Source organism: Bombus fervidus, chromosome 3 (genome assembly GCF_041682495.2).
Source record: "Bombus fervidus isolate BK054 chromosome 3, iyBomFerv1, whole genome shotgun sequence".
Taxonomy (NCBI): Eukaryota; Metazoa; Arthropoda; class Insecta; order Hymenoptera; family Apidae; genus Bombus; species Bombus fervidus.
This window is the reverse complement of record NC_091519.1, coordinates 16,292,292-16,310,644: the sequence shown is the minus strand read 5'-3', so window position 1 is coordinate 16,310,644 and position 18,353 is coordinate 16,292,292. Positions and strand designations below refer to the sequence as shown.

At 39.5% G+C, this 18,353-nt stretch overlaps 1 protein-coding gene across 3 annotated transcripts in view; it reads right to left on the bottom strand.

Annotated features, from left to right (window-relative positions):
* Positions 1 to 18,353, bottom strand: part of LOC139985959 (uncharacterized) — a 144,232-nt gene that overhangs the window by 116,962 nt on the left and 8,917 nt on the right. Inside the window, exon 1 of one of the 3 annotated variants that reach the window (XR_011799531.1) lies at positions 1,620 to 7,670. The exons of 1 other annotated variant lie outside the window; for it this stretch is intronic. Coding sequence is in view for 1 of the 2 variants with exons in the window: in XM_072000871.1 (XP_071856972.1) it covers positions 10,767 to 10,793 (27 nt within the window). In the remaining variant the exon portion in view is untranslated. Of the gene's footprint in view, positions 1 to 1,619; positions 7,671 to 10,066; positions 10,794 to 18,353 lie in introns of those variants that run through there. One more of the 3 variants, XM_072000871.1, reaches the window with a different exon arrangement.

Here is an 18,353-nt window from a genome sequence, read left to right as displayed (position 1 = left end):
AGATTCAAGCTGGAACATCGCAATTATACCGCTCGATGATTCATAGGAAATCACGACAGAAAAGGAATAGTCTCGAATCAACCGCTAAATTCGAATTCGATCGTCTTTTAACGAGAAAATAAGCTTCTGAACGAACGTGAAAAGAGTCGAGTCCGATAATTCTCGAAACTAGTTTCTCAACAACGCAGGGTATTTTAAGACCTGAAAGAGTCATCGTCCATTGTGTAGACTAACCAAAAAAGTAACATACGTCTTTAACAAAAAATCAAAAAATCTACGAATTACAAGATAGCGGTGTATAGTAGTATACATAGTAGCATATATAGTAGTAATAGCAGCCGAATAGTATCGATTCGAATAGTTGTTCTTAAAAGACTCAATTATGCGCATTTAACGGTCGGCTATATGCGATGAACGCATGTGTTCAGAACAATCGTCAAATTGTAATCTTTTTTATCGCGGAAGCTTGCACGTTACTCTACAAAATTCGTAACACACGAAACAATTTTCTATAAATATTAGGTTTTAAAGAAGAAGGGGACTTCCGCAAGGAAGTGGTATTCTTTAAGACGACGAAGATTACCGACTTCCACATACCCATTATCGTAGTTACATAATTTTTATAGGTAATTAACGTCCTAATTATGAATTATTGAAAACTTAGAAACTTAAATTTCTAAAAATATCACATGATAGAAACTGAACGTTATATAACCTTTCCTTGGCTTCACAATCGTTTGAAAACACAGTATGACGCATCTATGCTCGCGAAATGTTTTTCCAAGAATTATGGGAGTAGAAAAAAGAAAAAGAAGCACAGGTAAAAGAAAGAAACACGCGGAGTATGCTCGAGGTTTGTAAATATCGACGCCTCGACGAACAACGTTTAATAAACACACGATGACACGTTCCATTCGTTGGACAAAGGAACAGCTCCGACTGAATATAGTCGGCTGTATTCGTCTTGGCTACAATTGATTAAAGCAGATTGATTTCCACGAGGCGCCACAGGTTTCCAGGAACGTTAAGAGTCGCGTCAAGATCGAGACCATGGAAACGCGGGACGAGCCGGTTACGAGACCAACGATCGACGATATTTTCGAAATCGAAAGATCATCGTGCCGAGGTCACCAAGGTCCGCGCGAAAACAGGAAAAAAAAACCGAACCAGCCGCGGACCGGCTGTTTATTCATGCACCTACACGCTCGCGACACTGCACTCGAATACGAATGAACCTGTGTCTAAATGTTATTCGAGATACTTTCAGATTTTGTCCGACATATATTGAGAGAAACGAATATACTGATGTCTGCTTGTCGACGAGTTATTAAACAATTGCCTTGACGCACGCTTTTGCGGCGTTTCATAATTTTCCCCTCGCGTTACGAACACTACGTTCCGCGAGGCAAGATACGATCAATTCCAATTCACTTCTAAACAGTAAACTCATTTATTAAAGTTAACGAGACAAACGTAACAAGAATACTTCTCGACCGTTCGAACGAACAACAAGTCATAAATGCACAGAATCATACGCGCGCGAAAAGGAATTTCGTAAAGGAAAAAAAAAACACGCATACAAGAATTTTATGTAACAAAATAAAAAATATTTGACTCACCGAAGAAGCTCCCCTCCGGACAAGGTTCCCCACGATCCCGAGTCCAGCTCCAAGAGTTGGTCCCCCGACGACACAGATCACACGTTCGTTCAACGCTCACCAACACCGGTCACTGCCTAATCCACAAAACTGGCAACAACCAAATTACCGAAGGAATCGATCGATGACGAATCAACAGAGGGTGTACAATCAACAATAACGCAAATTGTAACAACAAACAATAACACCGTCACGAGAGTCGCGAAAGGTGACTCCGAGAACGAAACGTGTAGTGAAATTTCAGTTATCGTGTTCAACTTGTTAAGCGTATTTATACATACACACACACCGCGAGGGTGGAAACGGATAGAGAAATAGAAACGGGGGGTTGGCGAACGCGGGGGTGAACACGGTCGATGAACGTGAACACACGGTCCCCTCGACGAAGACGACGAGTCTCGAGGGTACACGATACGACACGGCCGATCGTTGGGTCGCGAGTCGAGAAACTGCGTGTCCGAGTGGCACTGTGGCTCGCGCGATTCTGCCGTCGGTGGCTCGAGTCGACCTTAAAGGCCGTTCCGCAAGCGCTGCGTCGCGACGCGCGCAACATCGCTCCCGCTCTCGATGGAACACACAGTGTGCCCCCTTATCGCTGCCCAAACATTCTCGTTGCTTTTCCTCGCCTTTTCTACCTGCCCTTTCCACCACCGGCGTCACCACCGCGGATGCGGCTTGTTTTCATGCCAAGCTTTTGTCGCTTTCCGAACCGGAGGGATGCTTTTCAAAGGACGTGAATTCGAATCGCTGTGGAATAAGTTGACGCCTTCCTTTTTTTTCTTTTTTTTTTTTTTTTGTCGCTTTTTACCCGTGTAGCCAGGTCGAATTTTTGTGCAAGTATATATGAGTGAGTTGGTGGTAGCGTGTGGAAAATTTCTCGAATAGATCGATACGGGAATCGAAGGTTCGAAAGGATCTTCTCGTAGAACGATCGAGCGATTGGAATTTGAAGTATCAAGATGTTCTTGATAGCTCTGGGAGAAGGCGGGTTAGTCTTGGCGTTTTTAATCCATTGGGGTAAAAATTTAAGAGAATTTGCAACGCTTGATGCGTTGATATGAATTTAAAATCGAAGCTTCGTATAGGTTTGCGAAGGTAAGCTTGGATTCGAAGCTTTTAGGTTTCTTCTTCGTTTTTCTTTCTTCAGTTATTTGTCTCGATATTTGTAATTTCTTTTCATAGAGTTCTTCCAGAGTAGGAGTAGAGAGTATATACTCTTGCGAATGAGTTGATACGGGAACCGAAGATTGGAGAGGATCCTTTCGTGGAATGTCCGAGGGATCGGAATTAGAAGTTTTAGGATGTTCTTGATAGTTTTTGGAGAAGGTGGATTGATCTTCGTGTATTTCATTTCTTTTTATATCTACTCTTCTCAGGGTCGGTGTTCGAGGATACAAGTCTAGAGGATTTTACGAACAAGTTGATGTAGAATTGGAGTCGTTGGTTTGATAGATCCTTTCGGATACAAGTTAGTAGTTTTGATATCTTTAATCCACTTTTAGCGTTTACGGGATGAGAAAGATTTGATAGATCATTTTCAAAGAAATATTTGAACGATACTGGAGTCGAAACTTTCGTAACTGTACTTTTTATGTGGATTATGATGTTTTTAGTTCCCTCTTACAATCGTTTCAAGATAGAAGTTCGAGCACGCAAGTCTGGAGTGTGAACAAACTTGCAATCGAAGGTTTGGAAGATCCTTTCGGAGAGAATGTTTGGATGGTTTCAGGACTGGAACTTGGAAGATGTTCTTGACAGTTCCGGAAGAAGCTGACCAAGTTCCACGTAGTTGTGACACTTTTAGTTTCTTTTTATAATCTTCAGAGTAGAAGTTCGAGAATTGAATAGTTGGAAGTTTAACCAAGCCCTTTATCGTTTGCGGACAGATCAATAATACATCCTTGCTATTTAATTATTTGGCTATTCTTCGAAATCGTATTGTTTCAACGGAACATCAAATGGCAATCACAGTCTATGAAAATAAAAATTCCGAAATAAAAATTCACAACGTTGCGAAATCCAGAATTCCAATCGTCGATTCGACGGTTGAATTTTTTTTTCTGAAAAAAAAAAAAAAGAAAGAAAGAAAGGGAGAGCCGAATTCGAATCCCACCGGGTTATTTGGTTCGGAGGGTGAACCGTGCCGCTGTCCATCGACGAAAATTCATTGTAGCGGTCGTTTTAGTTAGCCAACCGCATTCGTTTACCTGTATTGTTAGGAAAACTTGATTACATCGGCCGATATTGTCTTCAACGACGTACGTAACGAGAACTCGACGTGTATAATTGCGTTGTCAGTGACACACTGATGCGCGCCAGGATGCAAATGGAATTAGCCGGCTCGGTGTGCACGTTAAAATCTATAATAAACGAGTATCGACTCGAGCGAACCCCAAACCGCGACAGAGTTTCGCGAATCGGCCATCCTGAAAGTAGTTTCGCGTGTTCGTCGTTACGATAATGTCTCGAACGATGTTATGCTGGCAAATGTGAAATATCGCGTTTCTTTTCCCTTCGGATGAAATTTTCCTAATTTCTTAATTGAAGAAGAATTTTCTTAATTTAAGTTTGTTACAACACGATAATCGAAGGTGCCGGCTAATAAAGCTAACAAAGTTTCGTTTCGTTTGTAAAGGATCTCGTTCTGAATGTCAAAATGTTTGACTCAGACACTGAATTAACATTTAAGATGTGAAATGTAGAGTAAGTACTATATGACTACACTGTGAAAGATTTAGAGTAGCTACTGTATGGCTACACTCGAAATTCAAAGTTCGTGGAGGACGTTTCATATGCACCAACCTAATATGTACTCTGTACCCTACTGGCAATTTTAATTCGATAACCAGCCGCATTTCTGTTATATAATGGAAGTTTTTGTATGGCATTTTACAAGGATGAAAATTAATGGGCAGAAGAGAAAATAAATCTGACGAATAATAAATTCTGGAATAAAATCATGAAGGTAGAATATGAGCGCATTCGATGATTTTTACAATGTTTGATATACTATCAAACTGAATTCGATGAATGAAATATCGAGATATTTTTATACTTTGCAAATGCGAGCTCGACTTTTTAATTATGTGTTTGAAACGTGAATAATACAGTGAATTTTTGAAAGATAGAGAGCCGAACGAAACAAAAGAATTGAAAGAATTAAAACGCAATCTGCGATATACCGTATAAAGCAATGCAAGAGATATTTCAACCAGCGTTTATTTTATTACGTCATTTTTAATTTATTTTCTAGGTATTTCTGTGCCTGCTGCATGGTATTTACATATTTACCAACGTTTTACCGTCCCTTTATGTTTCATGTGTTTCCCGCGTTTTGCAACATTTAAAATAAATTCGCTCAAAAATTACGGTGCAAGATGTCGATTATTTTAATGCTGCCTCGTAAAATTATAATCGCGAAATAAACTATATATATTCTTTCTCAAATTTACCCAGCAGCATAAAGAGAGGATGGGAGAGAGAAGAAAGGGAAACAATGGATGATACAAATAACCTAGTAACAGCTTTCCGATACGTCCCAATTAAAAGCCATATTTAAAAAAAAGAAAAAAGAAAAAAAACGTGTTTATCCCAAGATAATATTGCAAAACGTCAAAAGTAGCCCGGAAAAATGTCCAATGAATTTTTCATTCGACATGCATAACAACGCTACGTCCACGATAGACACGTATTCCGTCGTGCAAATAAATTTCGTGGCGGATTAACGCCGCGTAATCGTTGAACAACGCGCGAGAAGAGGTCGGCGTCGATAAAAGTTTCAAAGTGAAAACCGACTCTGTAATAGGAGCTCGCTCGAAAGTTGGATTATTCATTTCCGATGCATGCACAAACACGATTCATTTCCAATGCGAGCCATCGTTGGACGGAAAAGTTTTTCCAACAAAAGCTATCATGCTAGCGTAGAAAAAAATCCAGCATCCGCGCTATCGTTTTCCTTCTCCGTTCCTTCCGATTCAATGCTTTCTTTTAATTACCGTCATTGTTCAAGAAAGATGATACGTACTTGTAGTTTCGAACGAAATTACCGTACTCGGAGAAGATCATGAGAGGGATCGACTAGTTCCTTTTGGATACGAAACGATTATCACGTTCGTTGAACGAAATAAAATTGCAAAACAGTTGGATAAGATATGTTAAACATATGCAAATGATTGACGCAGACGTGAATTTCCATAGGAAGATACAAGTGCATATTTTTCTCCGATTGTTTGTTTCGAAGTTAGAGACGATGGCTTTGGAATTTTCCCGAAACCATTTGCATTTGTTTGAAGCTGAGAAGTTGAAGAACGAAGTGAAAGCGTAACATGTTCCTTTTAAAAAGCCTTGAAACTTCAAACAACGACCAGAATTCTCTGCGCCTACTTGCTGAATATTCTTACGATCAATCTTCTGCCATTGTGATGGGTGCCTCTAGCACCCTCCGAGAAAAGGTAAAAATTTGCGGACACGTTTAGGTTATTCATAAAGATAGCGAAACAACCTCTGAATGTAGAATTATTTCGAACATTTTACCTTTGTACGTCCCTTTCGACGAGACTTTCGATTTTTAATCTGTTCTTGATTATTATATGAACATTAATGTTCCTAACGATACCAAAATAAGAACAAATCTTCTTTCGTCGTACGCTTAACATAAGGATACGTCTCATTCCGTTATTATTTTACGTCGGAAAAGAAATCGTTTTTCCTTGAGAAAATTTCGTCGCCAACATCATAAATTCTTAAAGATTTACAGTGTCGTTGCAAGGAGCAACGATTGAACGGCACAGACACCGTATCGGTCGCAATCTATTCAGAAGATCGGAGAAAGAGGGTCGCGGCGATAGAAGAAGGAAACGCTGTTGTAGAATGTGAAAGGGATACGATGTGCGACGTGGACGCGGACGGTGTTATAAAATACGTGACGGAAAATCGTGTCAGCCGTATATACATACTCGCTGCTGCACAACTTTCTCGCGTGGATACAGCAGCTTTTTTCGCGTATCTCATGAGAGAGAGACTTTCACCAGGCCCAACGACGTTCGTTTCTATTGATCCGCCTATACGATTCGATAAGGAGGCGACGCTTCCAGTCTTCCACGGAATCCTTCTTTCATCCTCATTCTTGGTGCTAGACGCGTTTCGTACCCAACCGAACGCAGAGTGTAAAGTCGTAAAAATCATCGAGGGAAATCTAGTCGATCAATCTGAAGATATAAGGCGATGGTCATCGTCGAGGGTTAGGCGTTTTTACGGGCAAATTAAGTAAAGTGGCTGTAGATATCTGAATTAATAAATAACCAGAAGGAGATGGAATAATTTCTGATGTAATAATATGTTTGAAAATGTTTAGCGATTTTGAGTGTGTTACATGTGTGATTATGTATACGTAAATTAATTATTTACTACTTTAGCAAAACAGCAAAATACCGTACACAATTTGTAATTTGGTAATGTAATGATTCAGCAATCTATGGCTGTCGTAATATTGAATTAAAATCAAAGTCTGATTTGCCCCGATCCAAACGTGACTGGATATTATAATGCAAGACAAGAGATTAATGAGAATACTTTCGAGATAGAATTCCACTTTCGAATGAGAATCTACAAAAACTCGAATCTACATGTTTGATACGTGAGACTACTGCCACAACCAGTTCTGCTATCCAGGTTAAAGCACCTACTGCCTACAGATCGGCCAGATTGACAACTTTAGCGATACCTGGCCACCAGCGAAATTCCAAACCCGACCGGGCACATCGCGTTTAACACGAGGATTAAAAAGCTGAGATCATTGGATGAAATTTTTTACTCGATAAAAGGGGAACACAGACCTTGCGATCTTCTTTCAAGCTTCTGCCAATATCGAAGAATTACGAAGACTATAACTACGTTGCTTAATTACGTAGAAAAATAGGAACGATTGAAAGAATCCGAACCTCGCTCGAAACCTTGAAGCGTGTATTTCGAGCGAAGCGAAGTAACAAACTCGTATCGATAAAGTATTGAAAATGATTTGGAGTCAATTAATTTGATTAATGGAAACGAGGATAGAAATTCGAAAAGATATTTCAAGTATGAACAAATTTACATCGGCGAAGTGTTTCAAATGACTCGATGTCGGATGTTGACTAATGAAAACGTCGCTTGAAACTTAAAACAATATCTCAAGTCGAGTAAATAAGTCATCCGTACGGATTGTTAGATGTAGAAGAAATTTCAATCTACATAAATTCAGATAACTCGACTAACTCAAACAAGACATAACTCAGCATCGAAACTCCTACGGTTCGCGATTGATATTTAAGCACCAGAGTCAATCATATATCACTTTCATCCATCGGTAGTTGTCCAAGAAAATACCATTCCCCGCAGAGAATAACAAAACGTGAGACGCGTCAGCACACGTGGGACGAATCGCAATTTCGCGAGCAGCTCGCGGCCGATTCCGTAGAATATCACTTTGGTGTGCGGCGAACACTGACGTGGGTCCCTCGTCGTTCCATAACTCAGCGAACGTCGGCCGATGATAAAGCGATATTGTGTTGTAAATTTATATGACGCTCGCCGACCGGCGGCCAATGCGTTTCGGTAATGAGATTCGCTAACTGAGGAAATGCGGCGAGGCTTCGATCCGCGAGACACGTTCTCCGCACCCTACGTCCGTACAACGTGGCCTTAAATTCGTATTACGACTGAAACCAGGCAGATCGTACGGCTTAAAATAAGAAGGAAACCGAGAATCATGAAATTACGTTGACTGCTTTATTTTCGATGAAATTAAACTTGATATTCTATCGATTATACTTACGTAAATTTGTCCAATTCCAACTAGATAAAAATATACAATCGACGGGAAATCATTCAACGTGGCAGAAAAAATCGAAAATATAAAATAAAGGTTTTCATACGGTTGGAAAAAGTGCGCTACCATTGGTTTTGTCGAAATCGAACATAGAGGAAATTGGTTTATTGAACAGATCGTGCGGGTAAATTCGATTAGACAGATCGATGTATGTATTTCTGTTATCTTGGCGCATAATGCATGAACGTTGAGTGGGATTTATTAGATTGTGTGTTTTCTTTATGCGATGGTTTCTAGTTGAACAATAGGATTAGAAACAAGCTGTAGTTGTACGTATCGGTATGTGATTAATGGTTAGTATTTGGTTAGATGAATGGTTAGAGATATTGTAACTAATTTCACTGTTGAAGAGAGTTATAGTATTACTACTTGTAACCTGATCGGGGATTTGTTTATGCATTTGCCTGAGGCACGTGCATAAAATCTAGAAATATACAAAACATTTAGAGTATACAATATAAGAAATATATATATATATATATATGTCGGATATGAAAGGACACCGGGCCCCCCGTTGGAATTACTTGCAAAACCCCCAATACTGTAGCCTTTACAAAATAACACAAACACAATTGTTCGAGACTTGGGATAATGAGCTTAGGCTCGAGACGACAACTAGTCGCCGAACGTAGCCGCGGTCACGAGATGAACGTTTCACCGAACAGAGGTATAGAATTGCATAGCTCTCCTTTAAAGAATTAGCCGTATCGACACTTAACAGTAAACGTTCCAACGGCCCCGTGGCTCGCCACACACAGACCCTATTCTTCGGGCAAGATGATCGCCAGATGTCGATGCATCATTCGCAGTATATGTTCAGCTAGCCTGAGGACCCGCTATAAACCTTAGGATTTAGTTAACTAAGGTTAATATATATATATAAGGTATATATACATATATAAGGAAGTTTAATTTCGCGCGATAACAGCCATCCATTTACCAAATTTAATCATTCCTTTCGTCGCAAGAATCAAAAGCCACCCTTATAATCCGACATCCGTCAGACAAGCTGCGTCTACTCAAATACGCCTTTTCTTCTCTCCAAGTTTCCACGTTCCATGGAACTCAATTCGCCAGGCTGGGATTTATTCGCGCAAAATATTTGCTGGGAAATGAATAACTCACAGCCGGGGATGGATTTAAGCGAACGAAATGAGGCATCAGAGAACAAGGTTCCGCGAATCCGCGAGATATTCTCACCAGCTTGCGAAAAAATCCGGTGATTTAACACTTTTACCAAGCGTGGAACAAATTCCGACACGCGACGCTGTGAAATTGCGCCTGGTTCGCGACTGTAATTTATACGAAACGCCGTGCTTACGAGATCGTCGCATCGGAATAATAAACAAAGCGTAAAGTGTCCTATCATCGTCGCCAGTGGGACGAATCAAAATATTTAAGACATTCTTTTCGCCAGAGATTTAGAAAGTTGGTAGACTGGACGATTGCAAGTTACTTTTTTCGACGATCAAAGGAGGAAATGATCGATTTCCGATTGGAAGACTGAGCTAATGGATCTAGCACATTAATGGGAAATTGATTAAATTTAAAATTGAAAATTTTTGCGATGACTGTGTGTTTTCGACTGTTATTCGTTTACCGCTCGTCTGAGAAGAAAGTTACTGTGGAATTTCTTCGTGTTCTGAATTATTCCATTCGTATCTTTTACTACTAGATTATTAATAAATATTCGTATTTTCAATGTTTTTTAGATACTTCAAGATTCTTCGTCTAACACATACAACGCGTATAAATATTGTTTGCAGTTAGTTAAACATACAAAGTATCAAAGAAGATGATCAAAGTGTATCTAACGAAAGAAGAGTAAAACGTATAATTAAGTATCAGTTTGAAGAACAATTTACTAACATCCGTCGTTAGCAAGGAAATGAAATTTCTACGATCAGACAAAAGAAGCAAAGCCTCGAAAATAGCCATACATTCTAGAATCCAGAGCAACGAAGCTCGATTAATCATAGACCGCGGGTTTCCTTGGATTCAACGTTGAACAATTAGATTCGGAACATGGAAAACGATTGTCCATCGGTGGCAAAGCGGTTCCTTTGGATTCCGGTCAGCAGAATTTCACCGACACTGTCCTACCTATATCGATTGCAGAAGGTCGATGGTGCGCAGGTCAGTTCACGTAAGTTCTGCTTTCCCTAATTGTACTTGTTGCACTTGGGGTCAGGTGCACACGGGCCAGGATTCGGCAGTGTGCCAAACGTTTGACAAACGGCACCCTAGCACGCCGCCCCCCTTCCCTGCATCTGAAACAGATATTTCATATCGTTTCCACGAGCGCAGGGCTTATCCTTCGTTCTCGTCTATCCCCTACTTTCATTCATGATCGAAAATTTCTACGAAAATCGCAGGATACTTTGCGAATACGTTTTTTTTCTTTTCGATCTAAACATTGAATCAGCCGCTAATTTCAAACTTTTCATTTTCGAGGTACTTTTAACCCACTAAGGCTACGAATGCATCGACGCAATATAAATTCGTTCGAAACGATCCAAGACAATTTTCAAACAAATAATAGGCGAAAGATTAACATGGAAACGAATGGCACTCGAGGTAATCGTTGGTGGAATTCCTCCTAGAAATAGTCGGCAACGTGAAACAATTACAATCGCACGAAGTTACAGCGCTCATCTCGAGTGTTACGTACCGTTTACAATTATCTACTGCTCGAAGTACTAACGTAATTATTCAATCGCCGCTTTTTACCTGATTTCTTTCCACCGATCAAATCTTATTCCCCTTTCTTGTTCTTTTGAAGAAGATGAGAAAAGTATTCACATCGTATTGCGTCTAACAACTATAAAACTATCCTAACATTTTCTATTTTTCTCTTTCTTTCAGCGAATACAATATGTCCTTTTTGAAGAAGGGAAAAATATGTATCGTGTTCATTACCACTGATCTTTGTATTTTAAGGAAATACTAAAAATTAAGGAAATAAAAAAATTCTGTGAAAAAAAAAAAGAAGAAAACGATTAGCATCACTGGATTGGAGATCCGATTAATTGACGTGTAATAAAGGATCGTGTAGCAATACAGCGATACCGTCCCACGAAATACTCGAAACTCATACTACTGCTCGACGTAACACGACGTCGTTACGAGAGACGCCTTTGAAGCAGAAATACGTATCGTTATGAAGCATCAACCAGACGTGCGTTTAATTAAAGGCCGAGTTAATGATCGACTGAACAGAATTCACCGCGTGTCCCCATAAATTGCGATGGCTTGGTGAGTTGATGTAAGGGCTAGTTTGCATTTTGGTCATTAAACGTTATTATGACGAAGCCGACCGATTCGGTTGCGTTACCGTCTGCTTTCATTATCGTTGGAACGCGGATATTTATCTAAAATTCATATTTTTATAGAGAAACTTGATCTTCTTGGAGAATGAACTTTTTTTTAAGATCAGAGAGAAATTAATTCGCGCGTATGTGTACGATAAATTAGGAATATTTATATATACGTGTATCATTCAGGATATCGAACAATCTGTTCTCAAAAGAAAAGTCAGATTATTTTGTCCAAAAGTCGAAGAACGAAAGGAACGTTACGACGAAGCGAATAAATTTATTACGAACAAAGAATGAAAACAATATTTTATATGCAGATCGCGGAGTGTCGATAGGATCGCGAGAGAATATTTCCTCCGTGAATCACAGGTGGATCGAAAAACGACAATATGCAGAGCGATGCGACGATAAAACATTCCATTAAACTTGTCGATTTCGGTTGCGAGTATGGCGGCAGATCGAACGCGTCAACTTTTCATCGATTAGTCTGTTAGCAATAAAATATGGTGGCGAAGATAAAATACATTAATAGAGATCGAAATAGAAGTTTCGTTTCGAGTTTGAGTGTTTGCGATAAATTAATAGCGCGAGCAACTACGTTACAAGTTGCAACTCCCGTGGCGTCGACCTTTCGTTTCACAGGTTTCGCGTCTATAGAGAGTAAAACATCTCGCCCAAGTCAATGCGTACCATTCCGAGAACATTTCCAAGTTCCATTCAACGTGTTAGATGGTCTGTCACCGTGGAAGGTTACCATTGTAAACTATCGTATTGTAAGCTGTGCGTCGACCAACTTCCGGTGTTTAAGGGAGATGTCACGATGAGACATCGCTAGTCAGTTTTTCCACATCGAGATGTCTACTATTTCCCTATCTTTCTTTTTTAACACGTCCCGCATAATTCTTTCGTATTTGATTTTTAAACCTGCTTTATATTTCACACTCGTTTTATTCCGATCGCGTTATTTGTTTTCCATTAATCTTCTATTAATTCTCTAACCTGCAGGAACCAAATTTGCTGAATAGATCTAAATTTACTTGAGGCATTTTTAATTATAAATATTCATAAAATTATGTTGTCCAACCATCTAAACTCTATTTTGACTAATTTCCATGATTGAAATATTCAATTTCCTGATACAGTTAGCAACGTAATTTCGTCTACATGAAACATAAATCGTTCGGAAAGCAGAGAGCTATTCGAGAACCTTTATTATTATCCTTATATAACTTTTATATTGTTATCCTATTTTATTTGTACCTGCCTCGTACACGCTAAAATATCCACGAACCAAGAATCCTCAATTTTTATCTGAGCCTTAGTTTCATAAATCTTATACGAAACAGAACTATCCAGGGATCTCTTCATCACGAGCAATCGTTTTATTTCTATCTTACCATGAAATTTCCACAGTCTTTACTTTTTATGTCAACTTTAGCCTCGTAGATCGTTCTTAAAATAAAACTGTTCGCGTATGTTTATGCCAGCGAGCACTATTTTATTCGCTATCTTGCCAGAAAATATGCTGCACGACATACGCAAACAGGTCTGTACACTTTTTCTCTTCACCTCGCTTTCACAGATCGTACATACGGTATCGATATCCTCGAACTTTTTTACCGTCCTTTTACTGTCTCAATACTACCTTTCGTTTACACCACATACGCTGCAAAATATCTAGAAAAAGCGGCAAATCCAGGAAACGTTCGGTCTTGAGGCAAATATTTTTCCATCCACGACAGCCTGCCAATCGAGATACACAGCGAATCCCAATGTTTCCACAGTGTCCGTCATATTCCAGGAAAATCACAGAATCCAGTAGCGCGGCTGAATCCAAGCTATGGCAAACCTCCCCGAGGATTTGTTTGACGGCGTGTCAACGATTCCTATTATTGTCGATCCTTATTTGCTCTGTCAATAACGAGGCAGCGAGGGGAGGTTTTGCAGCCGCGAGTCTGCAGCGTCGTAGCGGGGCGAAGATCGTTGTTACTCCCTCGGCACAGGAGCAATGGTAAATCAACGAGGCTGCAACGTCGCGTTTCCTCGAGTCCGATACGTGAATTTCCTTTTTCGACCGCCAGACCCTGCGCTCTCTTGCTATTATTTTATTATTTATCAAGCCACGTCATGTTGTCATGATTTATATCGCCGGTATCGCCGGCCGAGATCACTTTTTTCAATATGGGCCAAAGGAAACGCGAGCCGATGCGAGTATTTTTACTGGCTCAGGAAAACTGAAGGTTTAAGAGGCCGAGGGGAAATGAAACGGTGCGTCGATACTCTTCGGTGGAAATTAGGGTATTTTTACTGGCTCGGGTAAATCGAAGTTTTAAGAGATCGAATGGAAATGGAACGATGCATCGATACCCTTTGAAATTTTAAATTTTAAATGTCGAAGCTAGGACGAAGATTTGACGAATAGTTGATACGTAATTAACACAACGGGAAATTGAAAGGTACAGTTTATAGGCCAAAACGTAAAGCATTCGAAGCATCAATAACGAATAAATGGTTTAACAACGTTTAACAATTATTTCCTTGGCGATTGTTTCAGCGACTTCGTATTCGTATATATTTTATAGAAAACACAAAAAGTTCCGCTCAACTCAATAATTTGACTGGCACAGTTTTGTAGTAGCGTAATAACCGCAATTTACTGCAAAATAGCAGGAAAAAGTGGAATCGACCACGTGAAGAGGAGACTATCGTGTTCGCCAATCGTAAAAAGTAGGATGATCGCTCTCGGCGAACATCGAAAGGCATACAAGACGCTGTTTGGGGACCTTGAATTTATATTACGATCTCTAAAAATACAGAACAATGACTCCCGATGCGCAAGCACGATAAAAACCTGTATTCCCATGCCACTGGATTACGATAAATATTTTAATATTCGCGAAAAAGCATCGACCTTTTGCCGAGCAATCAGGAAATAGTAGCGCGAACGAAAAGTAGTGAATAATTCATATCGATGCTATCACTATCTACGTCCACGATCAAACAGTAATAACTTTAACGTTAAATCGACTGCTAGCTGCGTGACGCATGAACATATACGATCCCAGTGATGTAATTTGCAATTTGCAATTGCGATGGCGACCCATTTAACTTCTTTTTCACCTCTTCTGTTTCAGAATTTATCTCAACGTCTCGTTATTTGACAAAAACTCGTAATAAAAATTCTGCCAACCATTTGAACAACCCAAATTATTTCTAATTTGACAACTAAGTCCCAAACGATATTTCTATTGGGTTGGAAACTGAGTGATTGCGGATTTTGTCATTAGGTGGTATTGACAAAATCCGCAATCATTTAGTTGCCAACCCAATATATACGAAAATGTATCTAATCTTTCTTCACTGTTTTCTAATGCTAAAATCGCACGTTATAAACATCACTCTGTTTGTGTGTCCTGTATAATCCACGGTTTTTTCGTCCTCGAACGTGTGGAAGAAACGGAATAGTGGAACGCGACTGAGGGTGTTGTTGCGTAGAAACTAAGGCAGCCAAAAATCTAACGAGTCGTTGAAATAACCGAGAATCCTCTCCCCAGAGCTCGAACAATTCCCTTAATAGTTACAATTAGATCAAGTAGCTCGGCATTCGCCGCTTAATTGTCCTCTAATTGAATCAACATCCACCTCTGTTTTCCATCCACGGCGAGAAGTGGATTAGCGTTAAATAATACATCGATGGAACGCACGAACCGATCGATTTCCGATTAAACGATCGCCGAATTAATTGTTAGAATCGAATCATCGTTTTAAAATTTCACATGTAGTTCGGTATTTTGACGAATTTTAAAATTTCGTTCGCGATGTGTGCGGTTTGGTATTTTGATGAATTGTTTCATTTCGTTTGTAATGTATGTAGCTTGATAATTTTTTTTTTCTTTCTTTCTTTCTTCTTGGAGGATGAGTTTCGAATGGTCGACCCATCGAAGGGTAAAGAATGAAATAATACGCGAAAATTTTGTAAATCTAACGTTATCGAACGATGTAAAAATGCGATATATTAACGCAACTTTGACTCTCGATTGATTAAACGATGGAAAATGGAAATTTTCAGAAATGAAAGAATTTTATAAATCCGTAATGGCGAGCGGTCGGGTGTAATAAAAAATGTGGTGATTTGCAAATTAAGTGAGCAAATTCTTGAAACTCTCTTTCATAATTTCAGTGACGGGAGAATAAAATACAATGATGTAAATTAACTAACAGAAACTTGCGGATGAAATATCGCGATAACACAACGTTGACTCTTAACAAGTTAATTCTTTTGGTAAAAGTGTTGGTGGGGAATTTGATGGCGAATAATTTTTTTTTTTTTTTTTTTCTCCAATCCGCAACGCATCGGTAATTACAATGATTTGGTCGAATCGATGCGGAAATTATTTCACGGACGAACGAGGAAACGTCAGGCATAGTTGTCACACCAAGCGGAATGCGTACTGCCGGTATGTGTGTGTTTCGACATTGCCAATTTTAAACATCAAGAGCAAAATTACGCAATTCGTTAGCAGTAAATTCACCGTTATCGTTAAACCTTCGGCTTTGAGCGGTTAACTCTTTGTCGACACTGTAAACGCAATAACAAACGCGGCTGGTTTCGCTGTTTATTCGCGTATATCGCTGTGGAGTAGGAAAAACGTTGAAAACGTATTCGGGTTTCAATTTTAAGGGATAGGTTACGAAAAACACGATGCTTTGAAGTGAAACTAAATATATCCCTTTTAATCCGTGAGAAAATACAGTGCTACATCAAAGCTTCCAAATTTTTGTCAGACAGTCGAAACATATTTTGTTCTGTGTGTTATATTTTTCAACGATCGAAATAAATCGCGTGCTACGTATGTAAGAAATCTTCTGTCACGAGATACGAAGAAATATATTACTCTATCGAAGACATTCTGTGGGATGTTTGGCAATGGTTGTCAGAAAATTCACGGGCTGGTTCCACGAGTTAAAAGAAGATGAAAATCCTGAATAGAAATATGCGTTTGAGATATCGTTCTTTACCTATTAATATCTACGAATCGACCAAACTATCTTTGGAATCTGGCAAATTATTTTATATTATAAATAGGATACAACATACAGATATAAATATTAAATATAAAGATGTTATATGTAAAACAAACAAATACGTCGAATATCCGAATCTCATTTGCATTCAATGGAACAAGAAAAAAAGAAATATATCTCTCTTGATAACTGACCAGATCCATGGCCAGGTAGCGCAATACTACTGTGCACAAAATTCAAGCTCTAAGAAATCACAGCATTCGATATTTCCAACGCGCCATAGCACAACCACAATAACTCGTATCTTTTATGAATTACACCACACAGAAGCACGTTATCAGGCCGTGATATATTAACATCGCCTTACAAATCATTTAAACTCCCCACTCGAGTCACGAAGAAGAAATTGCACGTACTATAAAGAAACAGATTCTGCGATACGATTGCAGACCACAGAGAAATTCCCATTGAAGTATAGGTCCGTGATGCTCGTCCGCGACTCAGCCGTCGATAAATCAATGGAATTTCGCGAGCAGAACTACGATTTAATCGGAAACGTTGCGTACATACATCGTACATCATGCATCATCGGTTTGCCGTTGCGCGTTTGAACGAGGGAGGAACGAACATGTAATTAAAAAGCCGCCGAGATTTCGGTTTTTTTCAACCGGCGTTTCCGCAATCCAAACGATCCTTCTCTCGCTCTATTTCTCTCTGGACATGGAAAACGTTTGCTCTTTTCACGAGCGGAACGCGTGCGATTCGCCTGATCCTCGGATCACTGCTGTTTAATTAGCTGGAACGTCTGGCTACGCGTACGAACGCGGATGAAAATTTTAATTCGAAATGGAGAGTTGCACGCTCGAAATTCACCTCCTTCCCCTTACGCGGTTCGTTTCATTAATCGTCCAGTTTTTACAGTGGATTTGTAAATTACTATCGATCGACGTAGAAAGAAAATTTAATTCTACTCGGCGAGTTTTGTTGGATCGGCAATGAACGTTTAATGGGACGCGGTTTCGCGTGCATTTCTCGATTTTGAGTATTGAAACCGGGATCCGGTTTCGATGTTTAATTTCATTCCACAGAAGGGCCATTTTTCGTCCTCCCGAGGGAGAACTCGTGCTACAGTGATTAATGGCAGTCCTCGAGTAATTAATTCTAATTTAACAGATTGTGTAACAGGTTGTTTGCAAGGGGTATAAATTAATCGAGAAATGCCATTTAAGTCGACGGCTATGTGAGATGGCTGGAGGCTTTCAGGAGTAACCTATTACCTCACCCTCTGCCTTTAATACCCGAGTTCATTGACCTATATTTCCGTAGATCTCATTATAGAGAAATTTTAAAACTAGTAGAAAATTTAGTTCGCGTGCAATACAAAAGAGAAAATGCTAAAGTCCAAGCTGTCCAACGTCCAAGCTGTTTGACCATGCGAAATATCAAAATTAACACGTGTAAAGTAACGTATAAAGTAAATAATTAAGA